Here is a 19,521-nt window from a genome sequence, read left to right on the forward strand (position 1 = left end):
CTAACTCGATTGTGTTAGATTATTTATATATAGTTTATGAGAGAGATATAACTTAGATAAGCTTGTACGATAGACGTATCAATAAATATATCGTTCTCCTATTGCGTTTATAATTTATATTTTCTCCATTTCTGGACTCCTTGTCGCTCAACTCGCAAAAGCTTCGAGCGATAGATTACTTTTCTTGTCCAAAAATAAATTCAAATCGTGGATCGCACGAGATGTCGATCTTCGTTGTCGAGTTTTATATCGATTAGTTACTCAGCGCCATCTAGCCGCATAAAGTTCCATCCAACTCTGGCCGACAATACATACCTGCCTCCGCTTTAGCGAGTAGTAATCTTACACGAAATAAATTATTGATTGGTTATATATGTATATCCATACACATGTACATACATGTACGCAAAAATGAATAAGATTTGAAAACAATTATCATTAATTGTACATTTAAACGTACATAAAAGAAAAAAAATATAAATTCCAAGAGCTTAAATAAATAGGAAAGGAGACGAAGAATAAATTCTAAAGAAGACTTGGATTCCGTAGCTTCTTTATTCGCCTTTACTACTCATTATTATCGTTATTCATATGTACAGAAAACTGTTTTCAACCAATTCTGTTATGCAAAGTCACAGGTTAAAGTGCCGAGTTACTGCAAAGATATCGCCCTCCTGCACAATACCACAATTCGCGTGGATCGAGTAAAAAGACAATTGTCATCGATAAAAGCAATATGTGTATACCTTTGTAGAAAAGTTATTTGTGTATGTACGTATGTCTTGAGCAATCAGACTTTTTACTTAATCTGATGTAATCGAAAAATATTAATATTAAAGAACAGGTCCCGTACACCTAACGAAATCTATTCAAATCTACTACTGCATTATATACTCCGCGTAATTTCGAGTTTCTCATATGAATCCGTGCTTACCTTTGTGCTTATTACGCGGTTATTTAAGAAAAAAAAAAAAAAGAAAAAAAGAAAAAGAGAAAGAAAGAGAAAAGAAAAAAGACCGGTTGGAAAAGAGAGAAACGATATATTAATAATAAAGGGGACACAACGTTTCGATCGACTTCCCGGAGTAAAAGAATTGGAAGCATATCGGATAAAAGGATGACGATGATACCTCGTTAGCAGCAATAACGACGACAAAGAATAATAATGAAATATGTTTGTCGAATATCGCAGATATAGGATTTATTAATTCCGTATAATAATTAGAAAATATAATTAAGCCGAGCTAAATTATGATATTCTCTTGATGTTCACGTGAAAGAAATCGTTATCGCGAGATAGCTCACGTAGTTTACTCCTCTTACCTCATGTAAATCGTACAAGTTAAAGGAGTTGCGTGTGTTTACAGTCGGAAATGTTCTCTCGTCTACTCGTAGCCTTTCCTACGAAATTCCTTACGATGGAAGAAGTGACGAAGCGAACGCTTCGATAAACGAAAGAGACGAATACCAAAGAAACGCGAGAAAGATGTAATAATCTGGACGTTCGAGTCGAAGCCGTAACGTCGCGACCCTTTATTGATCCTGCTCTCGTTATTCCTAACGGAATGCAATTTCATAGGAAATGCCTTCGACGACGGCGAGCATAACGACTTCCTCTTATACGAAAGGCATGAAGAAAGAGGACAAACTACCTCAGCTACAAGAGGCCGGAGCCCATCCGGCGATACATGCATACGGAAACTAGTTATTTCTTTTTCTGGGCCTTCTCGGCGGCCTTGGTGACTTTTCCACCCGTCGTGTCCTTGAAAGTGACACCCTTGATTACACCGACTGCTACCGTTTGACGCATGTCACGGACAGCGAAACGTCCAAGCGGAGGAAATTCTTGGAATGCCTCTACGCACATTGGCTTGCTCGGCACAAGAGTCACAATAGCAGCGTCTCCTGATTTTATAGATTTTGGATTTTCTTCGGTGGTTTTGCCGGTACGACGGTCGCACTTCTCCTTTATCTCGGCGAACTTGCACGCAATGTGAGCGGTATGGCAATCCAATACCGGCGTATAACCGTTGCTGATTTGTCCTGGATGATTCAGTACGATGACCTGTCGAATATACAACGTGTATTGTTTCAATCCTTCTCCTCGTGCACGTTCGAACTTAGGATTTTAACGACTCTCGCGAATCTCTTCGGATGAGGGAATGCAATAAAATTAATTCAAAATACCTGAGCGGTAAAATCAGCAGCTCCTTTTGGTGGATTATTTTTGGAATCTCCAGCGACGAAACCACGGCGCAATTCCTTGACAGATACGTTCTTTACGTTAAAACCAACGTTGTCACCAGGAACAGCCTCTTGCAAAGCCTCGTGATGCATTTCGACGGATTTAACTTCGGTGGTAAGACCCGCCGGAGCAAACGTAACAACCATACCCGGCTTCAATACACCGGTTTCAACACGACCGACCGGTACCGTTCCGATACCACCGATCTTGTACACATCCTGCAAATACGAGATTAAAGTTATTTTAACGATCTTCGTCCTACCACATTTGGTTCTATAAAGATATTTCTTGAAAAGATCAGACGTCTCTGGCCATCAACGGACAAAAGTCCTCTGGTGGAAACCGCGAATGAGTTTAATACGTTATCATCATATGAAATGGTCGCTTTCATTTGTTCTCTCTCTAAGTTTTCAATTGCTTTATCCGGTTAATAAATTACCTGAAGTGGAAGACGGAGTGCCTTGTCCGTAGGTCTGGTAGGTGGAAGGATGGCGTCAAGAGCTTCGATAAGACACTTTCCTTCTGCCTTGCCTTCTTTACGTTCTACTACCCATCCCTTGAACCACGGCATCTTGCTAGATACCTCCAACATGTTGTCTCCGTGCCAGCCAGAGATTGGTACAAATGCGACAGTCGCGGGATTGTAACCAATTTTCTTAATGTACGAAGAGACCTCCTTCTTAATTTCTTCGAATCGAGTCTCAGAATAGGGGGGCTCGGTAGAGTCCATTTTGTTAACACCAACGATGAGTTGCTTTACACCAAGAGTGAAGGCGAGCAAAGCATGCTCACGCGTTTGTCCATTCTTAGAAATACCAGCTTCGAATTCTCCTGTACCAGCAGCTACGATCAGCACTGCGCAATCAGCTTGCGAGGTTCCAGTGATCATGTTCTTAATGAAATCTCTGTGTCCAGGTGCGTCAATAATTGTGACGTAGTATTTAGAAGTTTCGAATTTCCAAAGAGCAATGTCGATGGTAATACCACGTTCACGTTCGGCCTTCAATTTGTCTAATACCCAAGCATACTTGAAGGAACCCTTACCCATCTACAACATAAAAAGAAAGTACGATAAAATCAATCCCGAAGGTAACATATATGAAGAACAATTGCTATCTCTACTGTTACTATTAAACGTTTTGACACTCAGACGCATATTGGCCGTCAGCAAACATCAAAGTCTTCCGGTGGAAACCGCGAATGAATCCAAGATTTTATCATCACTGTGCCATAATAATGAACAGTAGCAGTGACATTAATGCGACTATATAAAAAAAATTACAACTAAAGATCTAAATTAAGAACTCACCTCCTGGGCTTCCTTCTCGAACTTTTCAATGGTACGTTTGTCGATACCACCGCATTTGTAGATCAAGTGTCCAGTGGTGGTAGATTTGCCAGAATCTACGTGTCCAATGACTACAATGTTAATATGAACCTTTTCTTTGCCCATGATGAAATTTCTTCTGCGATACTCTTTGGATTATACCTGAGCAAAAAGATATAGGACATTGATAAAATATTGATTTGTTATCGATACGTATTTGCATCTTCGTATCGACGTCAAATAAAAACTGGACACCGTTCGAGGGATCTTTCGATTGTGAGCAAATATTGCAAGTAGTTCGCAAAAATCATGACGATTGAAGGTTAAGTATACCGTCTCGTTAATTCACCACGTTAACGATTCGTTTCAATTTTACTCGATTTATCAACGATCGATAAAATCCGCACAGCTATTTGCTATGAAAATAATTTTGCTAATAGATCCTCCTTATTTTTAATCCACGTGGCGAGTGTGAATATTCGAGAAAGAGACCGGCAGCCATTTTGTAGAAGGCAAAGCGCTGCTGCCGGTGCAATTCTCGCGTCGATTCACGAGCTGCACGTTATGATTCATTCATACTTTTCATAGAAATTAGAACGATTAGAATCTTACGAACGTCGTTATTGCATTATCTATATTAAATTAGATATTCAATTTTATTCGATTCATCGATCGTACACGAAAGTACTACACCCTCCACGTTTCGAAATAATTTGACGAGACAATAACCTATCCACCTAGATGGAAATTTCTATAAGATTCGATTAATTTTGATTATTTGAAACGATTCAGTTCTACAAAAATTTATTCGCTTCCTATCAAAATTACCGAACGTCGAAACGATTATGTAAAAAAAAGAAAAAGAAAATGGAGCATCGGTTCGTTAATTTACACCGATTTTTTTTTAATACTCCTACGCGAAATGACGAAGATTAATATGGATCAATGTTGTGCCATATTGGCACATGTGTATACGAATATACATTTTTCCGATATAAAGCGGACAGTAGCAAATGAGGATGAAACTTGCGATCTTGCATGTTCTTATTACTAACAAAGGGCAGCGATTGAGGCAAAGAAGACAAAATAATTTCAAGATGACAATATGGAATGTAAAACCACACACATATATATGTATGTATGATAATATATATATACAACACATATATATATATATATGTATATACTTTTAATATCCGTATTTGCACTATATTATTATTAGGTCGCCCTTCTATTCCTCTTTTACTTTTATCTCCTCACAGAGTAACACTTCATTGAGTCAATTATTTAAAAATGTACGATTAGAACGTGCAAGCACAAATTTCAAATCATTCTGTAATTTTTGCACAAGATTGCAATACACGACGTTCGATCTTAAAAACTTTCCGTACTTTATTCACAACGTCACGAAATTTTCCTCTAACCCTTCGAAAAAATGATTCCACGTTTCTGACAAACAAAATAAAAAAATATTGCACGCATGCGATTTATTACACGATCGACACTCGAGACTCTGACACAAGAGGAGCAGTCATGGCGCATCCGGTTTCGTTGCTCGCGCTCTTTCCAGCGTACCTCTCCTGTTTCTCTCTTTCTCTCTTTCTCTTTTTTCTCTCTCTCGTTAAATCTTTTTTCGTCTTTGCAAACTCTTTCTCAACGAGCACTAACGATTATCTCTCGATGAATTTTTTTTTTTTTTTTTTTTGAAGAAAAAAGAGAAAAGTAATTCATAAATTCATTTGCAATCATGAGGTTTAACGAAAAGAATAAAGCCGGTAGAGATATAGCGAGAAAGAGAAAGGAGAGAGAGAGAGAGAGAGAGATGAAGAGAGAGACGGAGATAGAGAAGAAGACGTACAACGAGAAACCGGGGGCCACGCGCTTTTTCCTTCCTTGCGATATCCGCGAGAAATTTTCTTACCACCGGTATCTGCTCGTAAAAATCAAAACACAACACAATTATCCATTTATTCTCGCGTTGTTTTATCCCATACCTGAGGACCGATGCAATTTTCAACACTCGCAAAACGTTGGATTATCTTTCCGTGTATAAACCACGACAACCACTCACCTCCAGATGCCACGACAGAAAGAGATCGTCCGTGCGAAGTGACATGCGCACACTGGCTACCCAGCCATAGCCTCGAATCCAGCGTCTTCATCTTATCGATCATTCGTATAAGGAAAACTGTATATTAACGAAGATGATTTATCGATTTTCTTTAACCATTGATAATAAATTTTCTTCTATTCACTTATATTATTTTTCAACTTGTCAAACATTATTTATATGATAATTTTTGTAGAAAATTACGAAGAGCATGGTGCCTTTCGCGATGAGAAGAGTTTTGGTTACGAGGCTATGGTTACGCGGCAACACCGACAGGCGTGTCGTACTTCGTGTGATGGCCGATCCTAGGATACCTTTGCGAATGTGTTCGTGTCGGAGGCAGAAGATGACCAATGAGCAACGAGCGAGCGACCGAGAGAGACGGAGAGCGGGTGCGAGAGTGATAGAGCGAACGTTAGAAAGGGAGAGAGAGAGAGAAAGAAAATAACGTGCCGATGATTCGAATAGAGATATATACAGAGTTCGCTTGCGTTCAGGGATGTATGTATCTATATATATTGCCGGGTTCACTGATACGATATTGAATTTGTCGAATTTATTACTCGAACGATACGACGAAAATTATGCAACGTAAAATTATAAAATACGGCCGCCTCGTTCTTAACCTCAATACGTTTTTCTTTGATATATAATTATCATTGCATGACTAATGTTCTAAAAAATATATTTCATAATTAATATACGCACGTGCCTGTTAATATTTATATATTTGCAAAACTACATTGAAAATAAGATTTAGAATTGATAGTCTCAATGGAATTGCTTTAAAATTTAGTCTCTCTTTTGTACTTATTTACGTTCTTATAACGAACACAATAGGACGATCGATAATACGGTAACCGAGAAGCGCGATAAAAGGTATTAAGTAAGAAGAGATGGACAAATTTGATTCTCATCAACGATGCCGTAATTGATTTTTCTGCAAAAGTATATGTTGAACAATAAATAGAACGAACGAAGACATTAGAATATATGGTAATTGTAAGCTCATCTTTTATTGACTTTTCAAACAACGTATGATATGAATTCCGTTATTATATTATTTTACAAATTGAATAAATCAAATATTTCTTTTGTTTCTTCTTTTTAATATAGCATTGAAATTAGAAATTGAAATTAGGTTGCGTTTCGTGTTGCATTCTAACGACGATCTTACTCCTAGATGTAGGCAACACGTCGTGCAGCTGAGAACAGTGAAACGATACTACAGGCGTTCGTGAAATCTTCGAATTGCGAAAATTATTAATACTATGTCTTTGAATTAATCAAGGAATTTAAATAAAAACAAGTCTTTAACGATTACTAAAACTCGTTGTTCGATAATTACCTTGAAAATAGTCCGCTATTGTTTAACGAACCAATACATTTTTTTCATTAAAATAATTAATCTCCTATCGAAGTTGAGTATTGTTCGAGTATAATGAATTGGTATTTCTCGATTCTTCTTTGAAAGTTTCTATTGATCGACTTTCTAGTAATGAACCAAGGAAAGAGACGGATTTTTCATCTCCATTATTCGTATCTCAAGAAATATTGGATTTCATTTCTTCAATATATATATATATATTATTTCTCTAATGACAATGTACATACATACATACATACATATATATATATATATATATATATATATATATATATATATTGTTATTAGAGAAATAATTTAGTTTTTAATAACAATTAAAAATATATATCGAAGAATAATATAAATGAAATATTAACAAACGAAATATATAATGGTAATAAAGTTGTAGGGTGGAAAGGGGGTGTCAGGTACGCAGGAAGAAAACTCTATGCCCACTGTAATCGTCTATTTATATTTCAAGATTCCTACTGACATCCGATCGTACAGACACTCGCATGTGGGAGCGGTGTGGCTCTAAATCTTGAAAATTTAAAAATAACTTCTATCGTCGAGGAAGAAACAGATATACGTGTAGAAATGGACAAGAATGCATGTACCTTATATGCACGTACGCACACCAGCACACACGGAGCCGTATTTTAAATGTATACTCGAAGAATTATGGCGACGGTGTACACGTAAACATATTAATGATTTTTACGAGTAAAATCGTTAAATCCCGGATTGCAAAAGGGGTAGATATCCCCTTTCATCGTGATAAACTTTCGGAATGATCTCTTTCTTTCTTCTTTTTCTTCTTTTTCTTCTGCATTTTTTTCCCTTTTTTTGTTCTTTTTACTTCTTTTTTATTTTCATTATATCAGTTGGTGTTGATTCCCTTCCGATAGTAACAATCATCGACATGCACCGTAGTCTTTTGTTACCGATATTTGGTCAATCGTTTATAATGGAAGAAAATTCTATAACATACTATCGCTCTATCATTTTTTCTTTTTGCTCACATTTCTCTCTCTCATTTTCTCTCTCGCACGCATATACAAACACGTTCTTCCACTCTCCCTCTTCCATACATGATTATTTAACATTCATACGTTTCCTATCAGGCTTGTTATCTCTTATTGGGGCGATCGTAAAATTGTACGGGGTCATTCTGATCAGCTGTACGACCGGACTTGGTGGATTAAAGGTTTTACTCGACAGTAACTTTCGATTGTAACGAATTTAATCGCAGATAATGGGAAAATCGTTAAATATTTTCAACGAGACATTTCATAGAAAGAATTTAACGTTTTTGTCTCTCGGAAAAAGGATGATGTGTCATCGAAACTTTTTTCTCATATAAAATTGTTACGAGTTCTTTTTTTTTTATTTTCTCCTTTCTCTCTATTTTGCTTTGTTTTTTTTTTTTTTTTGACTTTTACCAGTCACACAAAGTGTACGTTAATTATCTTCAGTTTCGTTCGAGGATCGATATATATCTACGCTACATTTTATTCATATAAAGTCCGACCGTACGGCTTTTTTCAAATTACCCTGTACATGATTTATATATCATATATATATGTATATATACATACACATACATGTATATATATGTATATATATATATTTGCATGTATATCTATACTTATATTAATATTTATATTATATTAATATTTACAAAAAGTCGTTCGTTAAATGTTAATATTTAATATCGCAACCGTTATTATATTATAACTTTATTCCTGAGTGACCATTCATAGAAGAGCCTGATTAAGAGACTCGCCTCCTGTTCCTTTCTTAGTTTTGTAATTATTTATTTATTTATTTATTTATTCATTCATTTGTTTATTTCTTTTTTTTTTCTTTTCTTTTCATTTCTTTTGTATGACGCTGAATGTTAAGATAAGGAACCGGCGTAGCAAAATGACGAAGATGAATTTCCTTTCCTTTCATAAGGTTATGTACATAGTGAGAAGTCAAAAATTACGAATAAAAGCGGTAGCGGTAACAGCGGCAATAGCATCGTAACAAAGAGAATTCATGAAAATTCGCGAATTTAATATCAGATCGTTGGAATCGTTGCGAGTGAACGAAGAGGGTAAAATTCTCGAGAATGTATTTGAAACTATATATATATATATACATGTATATATACACATATATATATATATATATACACGTATAAATATATATGTATATATACTATATATATATATATATATATACACACGTAATAAATACATAATATGTATAATAAATTTTTTGTTCGTCCCGATATATATGTACTTAAAAATTTTCGATTTGATGTAATATCGCACAAGGACGATCATCCCCGGCGATTACTTTCTTTTTTCATTTTATTTATTTATTTTTGTCCTTTGTCAAAATGATAATAACTCGCTCACGTTTCTACGTGATCTTCGATGACGATATTATGACGTGCATCTTATCGTATTAATTGTCACGAATTGTCATGCCTTCTTGGCATGCGACCGCTTGTCCGGCATAAAATTCATTATCGACAATGAATAATCCAAGAGCTTAATCAATATCAAGCTCGTGAGCATATATTTTGTAATTTTTTTGTTTCGTTTTGTTTTTTTTGTTTTTTTGTTTTTTTGTCTTTTTTCATTTTGTTATCTTTTAATTCTTTATTAAAACTATGTTACGTGTGAGTGCCAGTGACGTTTTTAGATTAACGCACAAGACGCTAATCGCTTCTTGATATGGTGGTATGCTTTCGTTAAATTGTCATTTAATGAAAATTTAATGAGACGGTGTCGCGGGAGCGAGGATAAAGTACTGCGCGACATCTCGAAACATTAGCCCCTCTTCTTATTTCGTGAAAGTTACTTTCTAGAGAAAATATTAACATAATAACGTAGAATCTGTCATAGAGATAATATCATATATAATGCGTACGCGCAACAGACAACGTTGGCACTTGAATAATATTTATGTAAGTAAGTGAGTACGTAGAGAGGTAAGTAAGTAAGTACAAACGTAAGCATTTACGCGAATAAACATTTTGTACATATTGTAAGCATCATAAGAGGAATTATTATTAATTTCTCGTTTTTCTTTTTCTTCGGCAAAATATTCGATATACAAAAAATATTGATATGCACGACGACTGTTCTCAGTTTTAATATTGGCAAAATCATTTGGAGGATTGTGTTTGAAAACCAAATTTCTCTCTCTCTCTCTCTCTCTCTCTCTCTCTCTCTCTCTCTCTCTCTCTATCTCTCTTTCTTTTTCGATGCATACGGTGAAAGAATGATAAAGATTTTCAATGGAAAAATGTAAGAGGAAGACGTTAACGATCCTTGGCACACAAGTACATACATACATACATACAATTCTGTATTTCTTCGATGTCGACGAAATGATAGGAAAGGGCTCGCATTCGTCGAAGATTCGATATTTTCCAAAGCTCTGATACACCGTGATTGAAATTTCTAAAAACAAATATATGGTATTCAATAAAAGGAATGCAATTCGATCGGAGTTTCTGAAGGAAGTTACAACAAAGTTTGACGTTGGATGAAACGTCGTATCGTTTCAAGCGAAATATATAAATTTAACGAAATACTTTGTCTCGAGAGCAACGAAAAAGGTAGCAGAGGGGACGATAGCGGAGGTGATGTTAGTGTTCGATGGAAATAGATCTATTCATATTTTATTCGGTCGATAGAGAACGGTCTCTTGGGCAATGTATGTTTGGATATCTCATATATCATCGAGAAATGACTTTGGTCGATGGTAGTAGCGGCATGATTAATCGCGACGAAGGAACCACGTGTCAATTTTTATCGATCCGTAGACTTCCTCCAAGGCACGATATATAGTTATTCTATCGATTTTTAAATAATATCGAGAGATAAGATGAAATTTTATTTTTATTCGTTAAACTCGTATTTAAAAGCATGAAAATGATGGAACACGACGGATAGAATATGACATTCCAATTAAATTTTCTCTATGCGATCGTAATAATTGCGTAGAATTGGCCGATCGAAGTATGTTCTTTTTCTAGGGTTTGCAAATCCCATTGACAATTTTTTCTATCCTTTTTATCGTTCGACGTTAATTAATGGCCGCCGGGTACCGTGGAAATAACGTATATTCTTACGAGTTTTTTTTTTTCACTTTTACGTTTATTATTTTATTTTATTTTTCTTCCTTTTGTTTTCTAATTTTGTCCTTTTTCCTTTTTCCGCCTCTCATTGGAAGGTAATGAAAAACACGAGACGAACAGGTACGCGATCGGTCTTTTTTCTACGCGTTCGCGTTTATAAAAGAAATTATTTTACGTGTCGTTTCAATAAATTAAAACCACTAGGAACGGGTGTTTAATTATCGGAATGAACGAAAAATTATCGATCGGTCGTAAATTAATTATATCGAATACACGCTCCGAAATTTGAACGTCGAAATTTACCGACGATACTACGAAACGTATCCTCCCTTTTTTTCCTCTCACTATTTTCTTTTTCTTTTTCATAAAAAAAAGTATCGTTTCTAACGATATAATTAAATGTAGAAATATCACAGTGTCGGCCGAACGGTGTAAAAATTGAAGATTTTCCTTTTGCCTCTTGCGTGTCGTTGCCTTTTTTCTTTTTTTTTTTTTTTATCACACGATAAATTCTGGTTGATGGGCGTAATAAAGGTATTGCGATAATGTTACGAAGAGAAGATGTTGATACCGGCAATGATAAAGAGCGAATTAATTTTTCACGCGTTTCTCTGAGCTAGTCGTTGTTCACAGCGGTCTTTCATTCAAAGTGTTACGATTAAAAAGTACGATACGTTGACGTAAATCGCTCCCGTTGCACGCGTATATAAATTCAATAGAGAGTTAATAATTGTCTACGTTAAGGCTGATTCGAATCTCTTCTTTCTTTCATTTACTTGCAGTAAATAAAGTTCGCAGACGTTTATCTCTCGGGTTTTTATAACATTACTATTTAAAGGGAATATGGTTACTTACATGGTCGTATATCATTTATACGTACGTAACTATGTAAGGTATATGATATATTACATCGATGCATCGAATAACGTAGGAAACAATTAATAATACGAATCTTTCGTCGGGAAATGTTAAAGGGATGTCAGTCGTTTGCTGCTCTCTATCGTCGTATCGTCGCTTTTATCTTTTTCTTGGATTTTTTTTTTCAAGTTCGTTTCCGTTTTCTCTCTTTTTTTTCCTTTTTCTCATTTTTTGCACCGCGATACGCGACGTGTGTATATTGGTATGCGTATTAAGTTTTATAGAGAGGATCAAAAGTCGCGATGTACGGTTTCTAATCTAACGAATTTTCTAAACGATTTTACGCGGAAGTTTATTTGTATTTCTTCCTAAAGTATAAGGTGGCAGTATAACTTAATGTTCTCGGTGGTAGCTTGGCGCAAGGGCGGATGGACGACGCGTATCATGCGTGGTATATCTTTTCTCTCGTATTTACACAAGTATATATTTATTAATAAGTAGATAAGTAAGGTACTTGTGTAACACGAGATAAAGAACGAAGGCAGTAGACGCGTGCGTGCGTGCGTGCGTGCCTGCGTGCGTTCGTTCGTTCGTTCGATACGATGGAAATCGAGAACGATTATGTTACGATTATAGACGACTCGTCTACCATCCAACCCGTTTTCCAGTTGCTTCTCTTAAGATCTACAATTTTTTTTCCCTCCGCGAGAATCTTGTAGTAAGAGCACTTGATCGCTACTGTTCGCGGGCGAAGCGAGTTCTTTGTCCTTCTCCCCCTCGACGCAAGCCACCCTGCATACATCCTCAGGAGGCATTTACGTTTCTCCCCTTTTCGATCCCCTCCAAGTCGGCTTCCACTCCAAGACGAAATCGTTCAGACACGCCGGATATGCCGATATGTTCGATCTCTTAAACGACGACGACGACGACGACGACAATTTTTCGCCATTGTTCCTCCTATTATTATTATTATTATTGTTGTTGTTGTTGTTATTTATTATTATTATTATTATTATTATTATTATTTTATTATTATTATTATTATTATTATATTATTCCGGAGGAAGGGAGGAGGTGGAAGCAAGGGCAATTTCTTCTATACCAGCGGAAGAACTTGGAATCTTGTCGCGTACGTATGTAGATCGAGTCATTTCCATCTATTCTCTTTTCCCTTTTCACTTTTCTTCCTTCGGCGAGTAGCGATCGCTCTCGGAGACACGATTACAAAGAGGCTTAGAAACGGACGTTAAAAAAAGTCTCATTTTCTAGTAAATTCTATAATTCGATGATTGAAAAATATTTAAAAAATCGTTCACTCGTACCGTCGTTCCGTCGTCGTTGCGCCCTCCCTTTTTCTTTCATCTTTTTATTTGTTTTTTTTTTTTTCTTTTTCGAGAATCGATTCGAGTACTCTCTCGACTTTTGGTTCCTTTGGAAAACACTTCTTCCTCCTCCTTCTCCGACATTTTTTCTTCTCCTTTGTACAGCTTTCCTTTCGTTTCTTTTTTCATTTGTTCTTTGAACCCATTGGGCGCCATCTTTACCACGTGGCGAAAGCTCCCATGAAATAGGCGAAGAAGTGCGCGCACGGATCCTGCGCTTTTTTTTGCTTTCTTTTGAAACGTGGTTCGCGTCGGGACGATGAACTCGAGTTCATCGAATCGTTGAAATTTTCTCACGGTGTCTATCGTAGGCGAGGTGCGACACCGCGAGTCTTCGAAGCGAACGGTCCTACGAGATCGAATCTGATCGTACGTTCGTCGTTTTTATTTTGGATTATGATCGCGTCCTTTCGTAGTTTCCCGCGTGTACGAAAATAGAGGTAGCCTGGTCCTGCGAATATATCTTCTTCTTGTTCTTCTTCTCGGTTTTCTTCTTCTTCTCTCTATTATTTAATAGTAGAATCAAACGAAATGAGTACTGCCTCTATCTTCGTAAAGTTGGTTAACATTGAATCGTTTAGACGTCGCAAATGTCGAGAAACCGGCGTAATTTAGCGACTAACGACTATGAACGAAAGGTGGAGACTCGGAAGTGGCTTTGTCGCTTGAATGATAGATTTAAGTTGGTCCCGAACATGAGTTAGCATGGGTTTGTGCAAAAATCTTAGCTAAAACCGTGTGAAAATGATGGCAGTTTACGCGTTGCCTCGATCGTATCGATTTGCGTTTTAGGAATTGACATATTTATCGTATCTCACGCTCTGCGGTCGCGTAAGACGTATCGTTAAATTATTCTAGTCGTTCCGACGATACGCGAGTAATCCGCGAGAAAGACGCGAGAAGTTTATACCGTAGGATCTACTCGATAAAAGCGTATGTACGTAATAAATAAGAGACGCGAGTGTGTGCGTGCGCGTGTGTGCTTGTGTGTGTGTGTGTGTGTATGCATGGATATGCGTGTATACGTGTGTATGTACGGGTTCGCGTCTATTGCTTTTACGTAAGCTAAGAAAGAAGTCGATCGAAGGTATGAAAAATCTTACATCGTAAGTCCTCGCGCGCTATTCGATTTTTGATTTATTATTGGCAGCATGTACTTCGCGGTTTCGTATAGTTCTTCGTATCGATATTTTTGTATCTTCCTTCGTAAAGCAGTTCGCAATCGGCGAAACGAGGAGCCCTCGTTCTTTCGTCGCTTATCATTGGATAGAAAATAACGGAAGGTGTTTATAAGTGAGAGACAGTATAATCGCGATCTCTGTACAAACCCATTCTAATGGTTGCGCGCGGAAACGCCTCGATATTTTCGGCTCTCGACGACGAAAGTCGTCACGGCGGGTCGGCCGTCGTTCCTGAGACTATCTATCTATCTATCTTCTTTATTTCTTTCTTTGCTTCTTTCTCTCTTTCTCGTTTTCTTCTCTCTCAATTCGCACGGCGTTTCTCGCTTATCGTCTTCTCTCATTCTTTTTTTTATTTTGCCACCTTAATCACCGTTACGAGCTAACTATTTTAATTCTATGGCGCCACTAGAGAGTACCGATTTCGACTATCGTGTCCCCTGGCAGTTTATGTACAGTACAGGTCGGTCAAAGTTTATCGAATCGCCGCCGACCATTCTTATCTTCTTCCTACGTCACGGATAGAAATAGATGGATCTCGCAGCGGTTCGGGTTTATTTACAAGAAGAGGACGATCATGTAATTGAGATATCTCGGGCTCGTAGTTCCGTTCAGCTTGGCACCGCCGTTATCGTCGTCGTTTTCGCTGGCAGTGTCGCCTTTGGTCTCGACGATGGTGTCGAGACGATCTACTTGACCTCTGTGACGATCGATCGAAGGATCGCTGTCGTTGGTATCGTCCGAGTCGACGTCGATCGTACGATCGTTGAGTTTGATCTTGACGACCGCGTCTACGGGGTACTTGCCGGGAGGATGATGATTCTCCTCGTCGGAGGAAGCGACGCCGGCAGCTGCCATCCTGGCGCTTCTCTCGCAACGGGGACACCCGTTGTTGCCGTTCGAGGAGCCTTCGTCGCTTTGACACCGGAAACATATGAGATCTCCTTCGGTGGAAAAGTCGCAGTGTTCGCAGTGAACGAGGACGAGGCCGTTTCCATGACAGAGCTCGCAAACAGGGCTGTCCTCTTCCTCCTCCTCCTCCTCCTCCTCCTCCTCCTCCTCGTCCTCCTCCGTTTCCTGTTTCCGGTGCTTTTCCGTTTCCTCGAGGGTCCCCTCGCGACCAAGATATTCGCACGACAAGAGCTCCTGCTCTTGGCGCAAAGATCGAGGCGACGACGAATCCTGAAAGTGTCGTTCGAGATCGCGCGGTCTCGGCGAGGAAGAGGTATCTTGAGGATCGCGCGAGGATCTGGGCGAAGGGCTGGTACGGACCGGGGTCTTGTAGTCCGCGCGAAGGAAGGCAAACTCTTCGCCGGGATCGAGACGTTCCTCGACGTAACGACCGACGTAAGACCCTGGTGTCTGCGGCCTGTACGTGCAGGTTCGCGTCTTTTGGTCGCACTCGCTGCAGAGCAACAGGTTCGATTTGCTTCCTGGTTGCGACGCGTAACCGTTGCACGTCCCGTAGTACCTGTCGAACAGATAGACAGAGATCGAAGAAAAAAATGAGAAGAAGTCGTCCGAGAAACGGATGGGGGTACCTCTCGTCCTCGTCGCTCTCGAACAAATGCTGACTTAGGCTGCCGATCGATTTGGTGTCGCTGAACCGTGCCACGCCGTCGAGTTCGACGTTGGCCGAAGGACGTATGCCGACGTCGACCCCAGCTCGCTCGAGATAACGACGTATTCGCTCCATCTTCGCTTTGCCGCGCTCTCGCGGCCTTGTTTCTCGTTAAATGATGCTCTCGCGATTACGTTCGTTGTTGTCCTCGACGCTCGACGTAGAACTCGCTCCGCAAATTTGCAGCTCGATCTCTGCCAAACGCTGCTCGACCTCCCACTGTTGTTGATTCAACTTGGCGCTGAGCGTCGCGTTTTCCGTTTCCAAGCATATCTGACGCTCCTTAAGCCGCTTGATCTCCGCCAAAAGAGCCTCGTGCGTGTCGAGGAGCGGTGTCGCGCCCTCGCTCATTAATTGGGTCATGCTGTTGCACGTCATACCTGGGAACAGAACGAGACGAGCCTTCCTAATCGACGTAATACCGACGCAAGATAAGTAGTTTCAATTATCACCTACGTCAAAGTGTCGAAAGGTTAAAAGGGTGGTCGCGCCCTTTCCATCTTCGGTCATTTTATCGCTTCTACCGACAGGTAGAAGCTCGACCGAAGGGAACCTTTTAAAACTTTACTCTCGTGCGAGTTAGAAACATTTCTTTTCCGATTGGTCGCGTCGCTTTGTCCCAAAGGGATAATCGTTAATAATCGACTCACCGGAATGAGTGGATTGCCTTCCGGTGGAGGGTTGAGTCGCGACCGATCGAGGCATCCTGGCAGTCGGATCCTCGCTGCTCTGTCCGCTGCTGGTGGCGCTCATCGGACTGTCCATACTTCGGCTGGCGACGTTGTTGACGTTGACGTTGACGTTTACGTTGTTACCGGGTAGAATAGGACCGGTCGCGATGCTCGTAGCGACGCCGGCAACACCAACGGTGGTACGCGTCAGTACGGGGCTCGAGCTCGGCGTAAACAGCGAACGAGTTCCAGCGCCCACGGCGTAACCTCTTAATTTCTCGTCTAACGGTGACACCAGCATGTCCTCCAGCGGTACTCGTGCGTGGGATTCCACCAACCCTGGCGTACTCTGGCATCTGCTCATAGCCACTGAAAATTTCGATATGACTTTGCCTACGATGTATCGAAACAATCAGAAACCTGCTCGATGTTTACGCTAACGAACCGTTTGACGTTTATCCAACGACGAATCGAACAACACGTCGGATCAACTATCTCTATGATTTCGCTTTGACGCGAAACAAGATTACGCCTTTTTTCGAAGCTTCATTAAAGCGCACGATATCTTTGCTCTCTGTCATTAAAAAGTTACTCGGGAATGGATTGCGTCTATTCGATCGATCGTCCGTAGCTGTACGCCTCTATATATATATATATACACGTCCACTTTACGATAGATACCTATTGCTAATTAATATCCTTGTTTTTGATACGCTTTCTGAAAGCGAATACGTAGCACATTGAGAGGAATCCATCCTTCCTACGTTAAAACATTCTAAGCCCCGAGCGAGATAGGTTTCGTCCCTTTCTCGCTTCGCCTCATTTCGTCTCTTTGAGCTCTTTTCATCGAACAACCTCGCCTTTGTCATTCTTTAGCGAACATCGTTGAAATACCCAAGCGCGACGATAGACCCGCACGAGTCTACTTAAGTCTGGTTAGACCTTCGAACGGATTTCCTACCATATGCGTATTATTCGCAAACTTAAAAACGAAATTAATCAATGGATCGCTAAGAAATAATCGATGGATCGCTTTTGTCCGGATAATAGACGTATAAAGGACTCACCCTTCTTGAGCGGCGCTCTCTTGTATTTTTCCAGTCTTTTGACCGCAATGGACTCCAGTCGTACTCTGGCAGCTGGATATTCCTTGAGGACGTCCCACATGTCCTTTTTACTGAGAACGAAGAGGTCCGAGTAGCCGACCGACCGCACGCTCGCTGTTCGTCGATTACCTGCGTCGATGTAGCCATTTATTGGTTACCAGGATGCATCAAGCTTTCTTTTTTATCTCGCTACGATCGATTTCTCGATCGTCTCTCTCTCTTCGTGTTGCCGATTCGTGCTTGATCATTTGATTAGTTAATCGAGTCCCTTTTATTTATTTTTTTCTTTCTCTGTTATCGGAATCGCGAGATCATCGATATTGGATAATGTAATAGAAATAATTAATATGCGCGCGAGCGCACGATAGATCTTTTTCAATCTCTCTCCTTTTTTTTCGACTCTTGTTCTTTTTTTCTTTCTTTTTTCTTTTCTTTTTTTTTGTTTTTTAATTCTCGTTATCGATACGAAAATGTGATCTTTTTAAACCGCCATGAATAACGATAAGATATGTCACGAACGAGTAAATAAACTCATATGTTGACTATCGTTTACTCGCTTACAAAGCTTTTGTGGCTCGCTGCTGTACAGCATGCTATCGGTCGGTCGACATGTAAACGTACTTTGTACAACATTACTTTCATCTTGGTAATTTGGAAATCGCGCGATGTTTCTCCGTAATACGCTCCGTATAATAAACGTGAGAATTGAGCGAATTTAAGTACACTATTAATTTCGATCAACGAACGGTTCGGACAACTTCGATCGCACATATCGCTGCAAATTTTTCGACAAGCAAATGACTCGATTTTGTCTCTTTGATCGATCTTTTTCCAAATTACAAAATTTATTACATTGGCCAATAATATTTGTCTCTATAAAGTATCCAGTCCAAAGTCGATAAGTTTAAACGATTCAGATTCGTTCTAATTTTACGAGACATTTTTGTAATTTTTTCTTAGATAGTTTCGAGGATGCGAGATAAAAATCGAAAAGACTTGAGTCACATGGAAAAATATTCGCTTCGATGAAAACTACATAATGTTATTAATAATTAATAATTAATTTAATGCCAGTGTTATATATCATTACGACGTTAATTTGATTTTCATTTGAAAAGCGATTACCTTCCCGTGCGCGCGTGATAAAATGCAATAAATTTGTATATCGCTATAAGAATCAATATTTAGATAATTTGCTAAAATGATAAAAGCTAATATCTACGGTAATAAAATCGTATACGGTAATCGGGAGGGAAATTTCACTTGCATATTTTATACATTCGTTAGGGAGTGGATACGCAATACATAGCCATAAATTGCAATAATAATCTGTAGAGCAATGGTAAATCATTGGGACACAATGGTAAAAGATTGTGAGTAAAGAAGTAAAGTATGCAGTATATGTGCAATATGAAACAATGAAAAATATCCGATGAGAAAATGCGGAAAGTATTTGCAAATAATCGATCGTTTGTTATCTGTTAACCTTTGGTAAATTTGTACATTTTAACAA

The 19,521-nt window shown here is 38.9% G+C and overlaps 3 protein-coding genes across 15 annotated transcripts in view; all 3 read right to left on the minus strand.

Annotated features, from left to right (window-relative positions):
* Positions 1-536: 536 nt before the first annotated feature.
* LOC127066392 (elongation factor 1-alpha) lies at positions 537-5,784 on the minus strand. 4 transcript variants are annotated; one of them, XM_051000077.1, is made up of 5 exons: positions 5,644-5,784; positions 3,555-3,734; positions 2,685-3,293; positions 2,188-2,463; positions 537-2,065 (listed from the first exon to the last, which is right to left on the minus strand). In XM_051000077.1, exons 2-5 carry the CDS (start codon positions 3,696-3,698, stop codon positions 1,706-1,708), a joined length of 1,389 nt encoding a protein of 462 aa, XP_050856034.1. In that variant the 5' UTR covers positions 3,699-3,734; positions 5,644-5,784; the 3' UTR covers positions 537-1,705. The 4 variants fall into 4 exon arrangements, with proteins under 4 accessions (XP_050856034.1, XP_050856031.1, XP_050856032.1 ...); XM_051000074.1 differs by having other exon boundaries at positions 5,567-5,705; XM_051000075.1 differs by lacking the exon at positions 5,644-5,784 and adding an exon at positions 4,964-5,104.
* Positions 5,785-7,499: 1,715 nt separating this feature from the next.
* On the minus strand, positions 7,500-16,306 carry LOC127066393 (uncharacterized). The gene is made up of 2 exons (XM_051000079.1): positions 16,152-16,306; positions 7,500-16,081 (listed from the first exon to the last, which is right to left on the minus strand). Exons 1-2 carry the CDS (start codon positions 16,304-16,306, stop codon positions 15,169-15,171), a joined length of 1,068 nt encoding a protein of 355 aa, XP_050856036.1. The 3' UTR covers positions 7,500-15,168.
* A 36-nt stretch (positions 16,307-16,342) lies between these two features.
* The window catches only part of LOC127066390 (cyclic nucleotide-gated cation channel alpha-3), a 53,681-nt gene continuing 50,502 nt past the window's right edge, over positions 16,343-19,521 (minus strand). For 8 of the 10 annotated variants that reach the window (XM_051000057.1, XM_051000053.1, XM_051000054.1 and 5 more), the window contains 3 exons: positions 17,970-18,137; positions 16,882-17,271; positions 16,343-16,611 (listed from right to left, as the gene is read on the minus strand). In XM_051000057.1, the coding sequence (XP_050856014.1) occupies positions 16,343-16,611; positions 16,882-17,271; positions 17,970-18,137 (827 nt within the window). The remainder of the gene's footprint in view (positions 16,612-16,881; positions 17,272-17,969; positions 18,138-19,521) is intronic. The other 2 variants (XM_051000062.1, XM_051000060.1) reach the window with 1 other exon arrangement.

This window comes from Vespula vulgaris, chromosome 9 (assembly GCF_905475345.1).
Source record: "Vespula vulgaris chromosome 9, iyVesVulg1.1, whole genome shotgun sequence".
NCBI lineage: Eukaryota > Metazoa > Arthropoda > Insecta > Hymenoptera > Vespidae > Vespula > Vespula vulgaris.

What these genes read in the sequence shown, in the direction of transcription:
- LOC127066392 (XM_051000077.1), bottom strand. Translation starts at nt 3,698, where the DNA reads ATGGGCAAAGAAAAGGTTCATATTAACATTGTAGTCATTGGACACGTA. An exon ending in TCGAGAAGGAAGCCCAGGAG is followed by an intron (nt 3,294 to 3,554) that starts GTGAGTTCTTAA and finishes TTTATGTTGTAG; the next exon opens with ATGGGTAAGGGTTCCTTCAA. An exon ending in CACTCCGTCTTCCACTTCAG is followed by an intron (nt 2,464 to 2,684) that starts GTAATTTATTAA and finishes TCGTATTTGCAG; the next exon opens with GATGTGTACAAGATCGGTGG.
- LOC127066393 (XM_051000079.1), bottom strand. Translation starts at nt 16,306, where the DNA reads ATGGAGCGAATACGTCGTTATCTCGAGCGAGCTGGGGTCGACGTCGGC. An exon ending in GAGAGCGACGAGGACGAGAG is followed by an intron (nt 16,082 to 16,151) that starts GTACCCCCATCC and finishes TCTGTTCGACAG; the next exon opens with GTACTACGGGACGTGCAACG.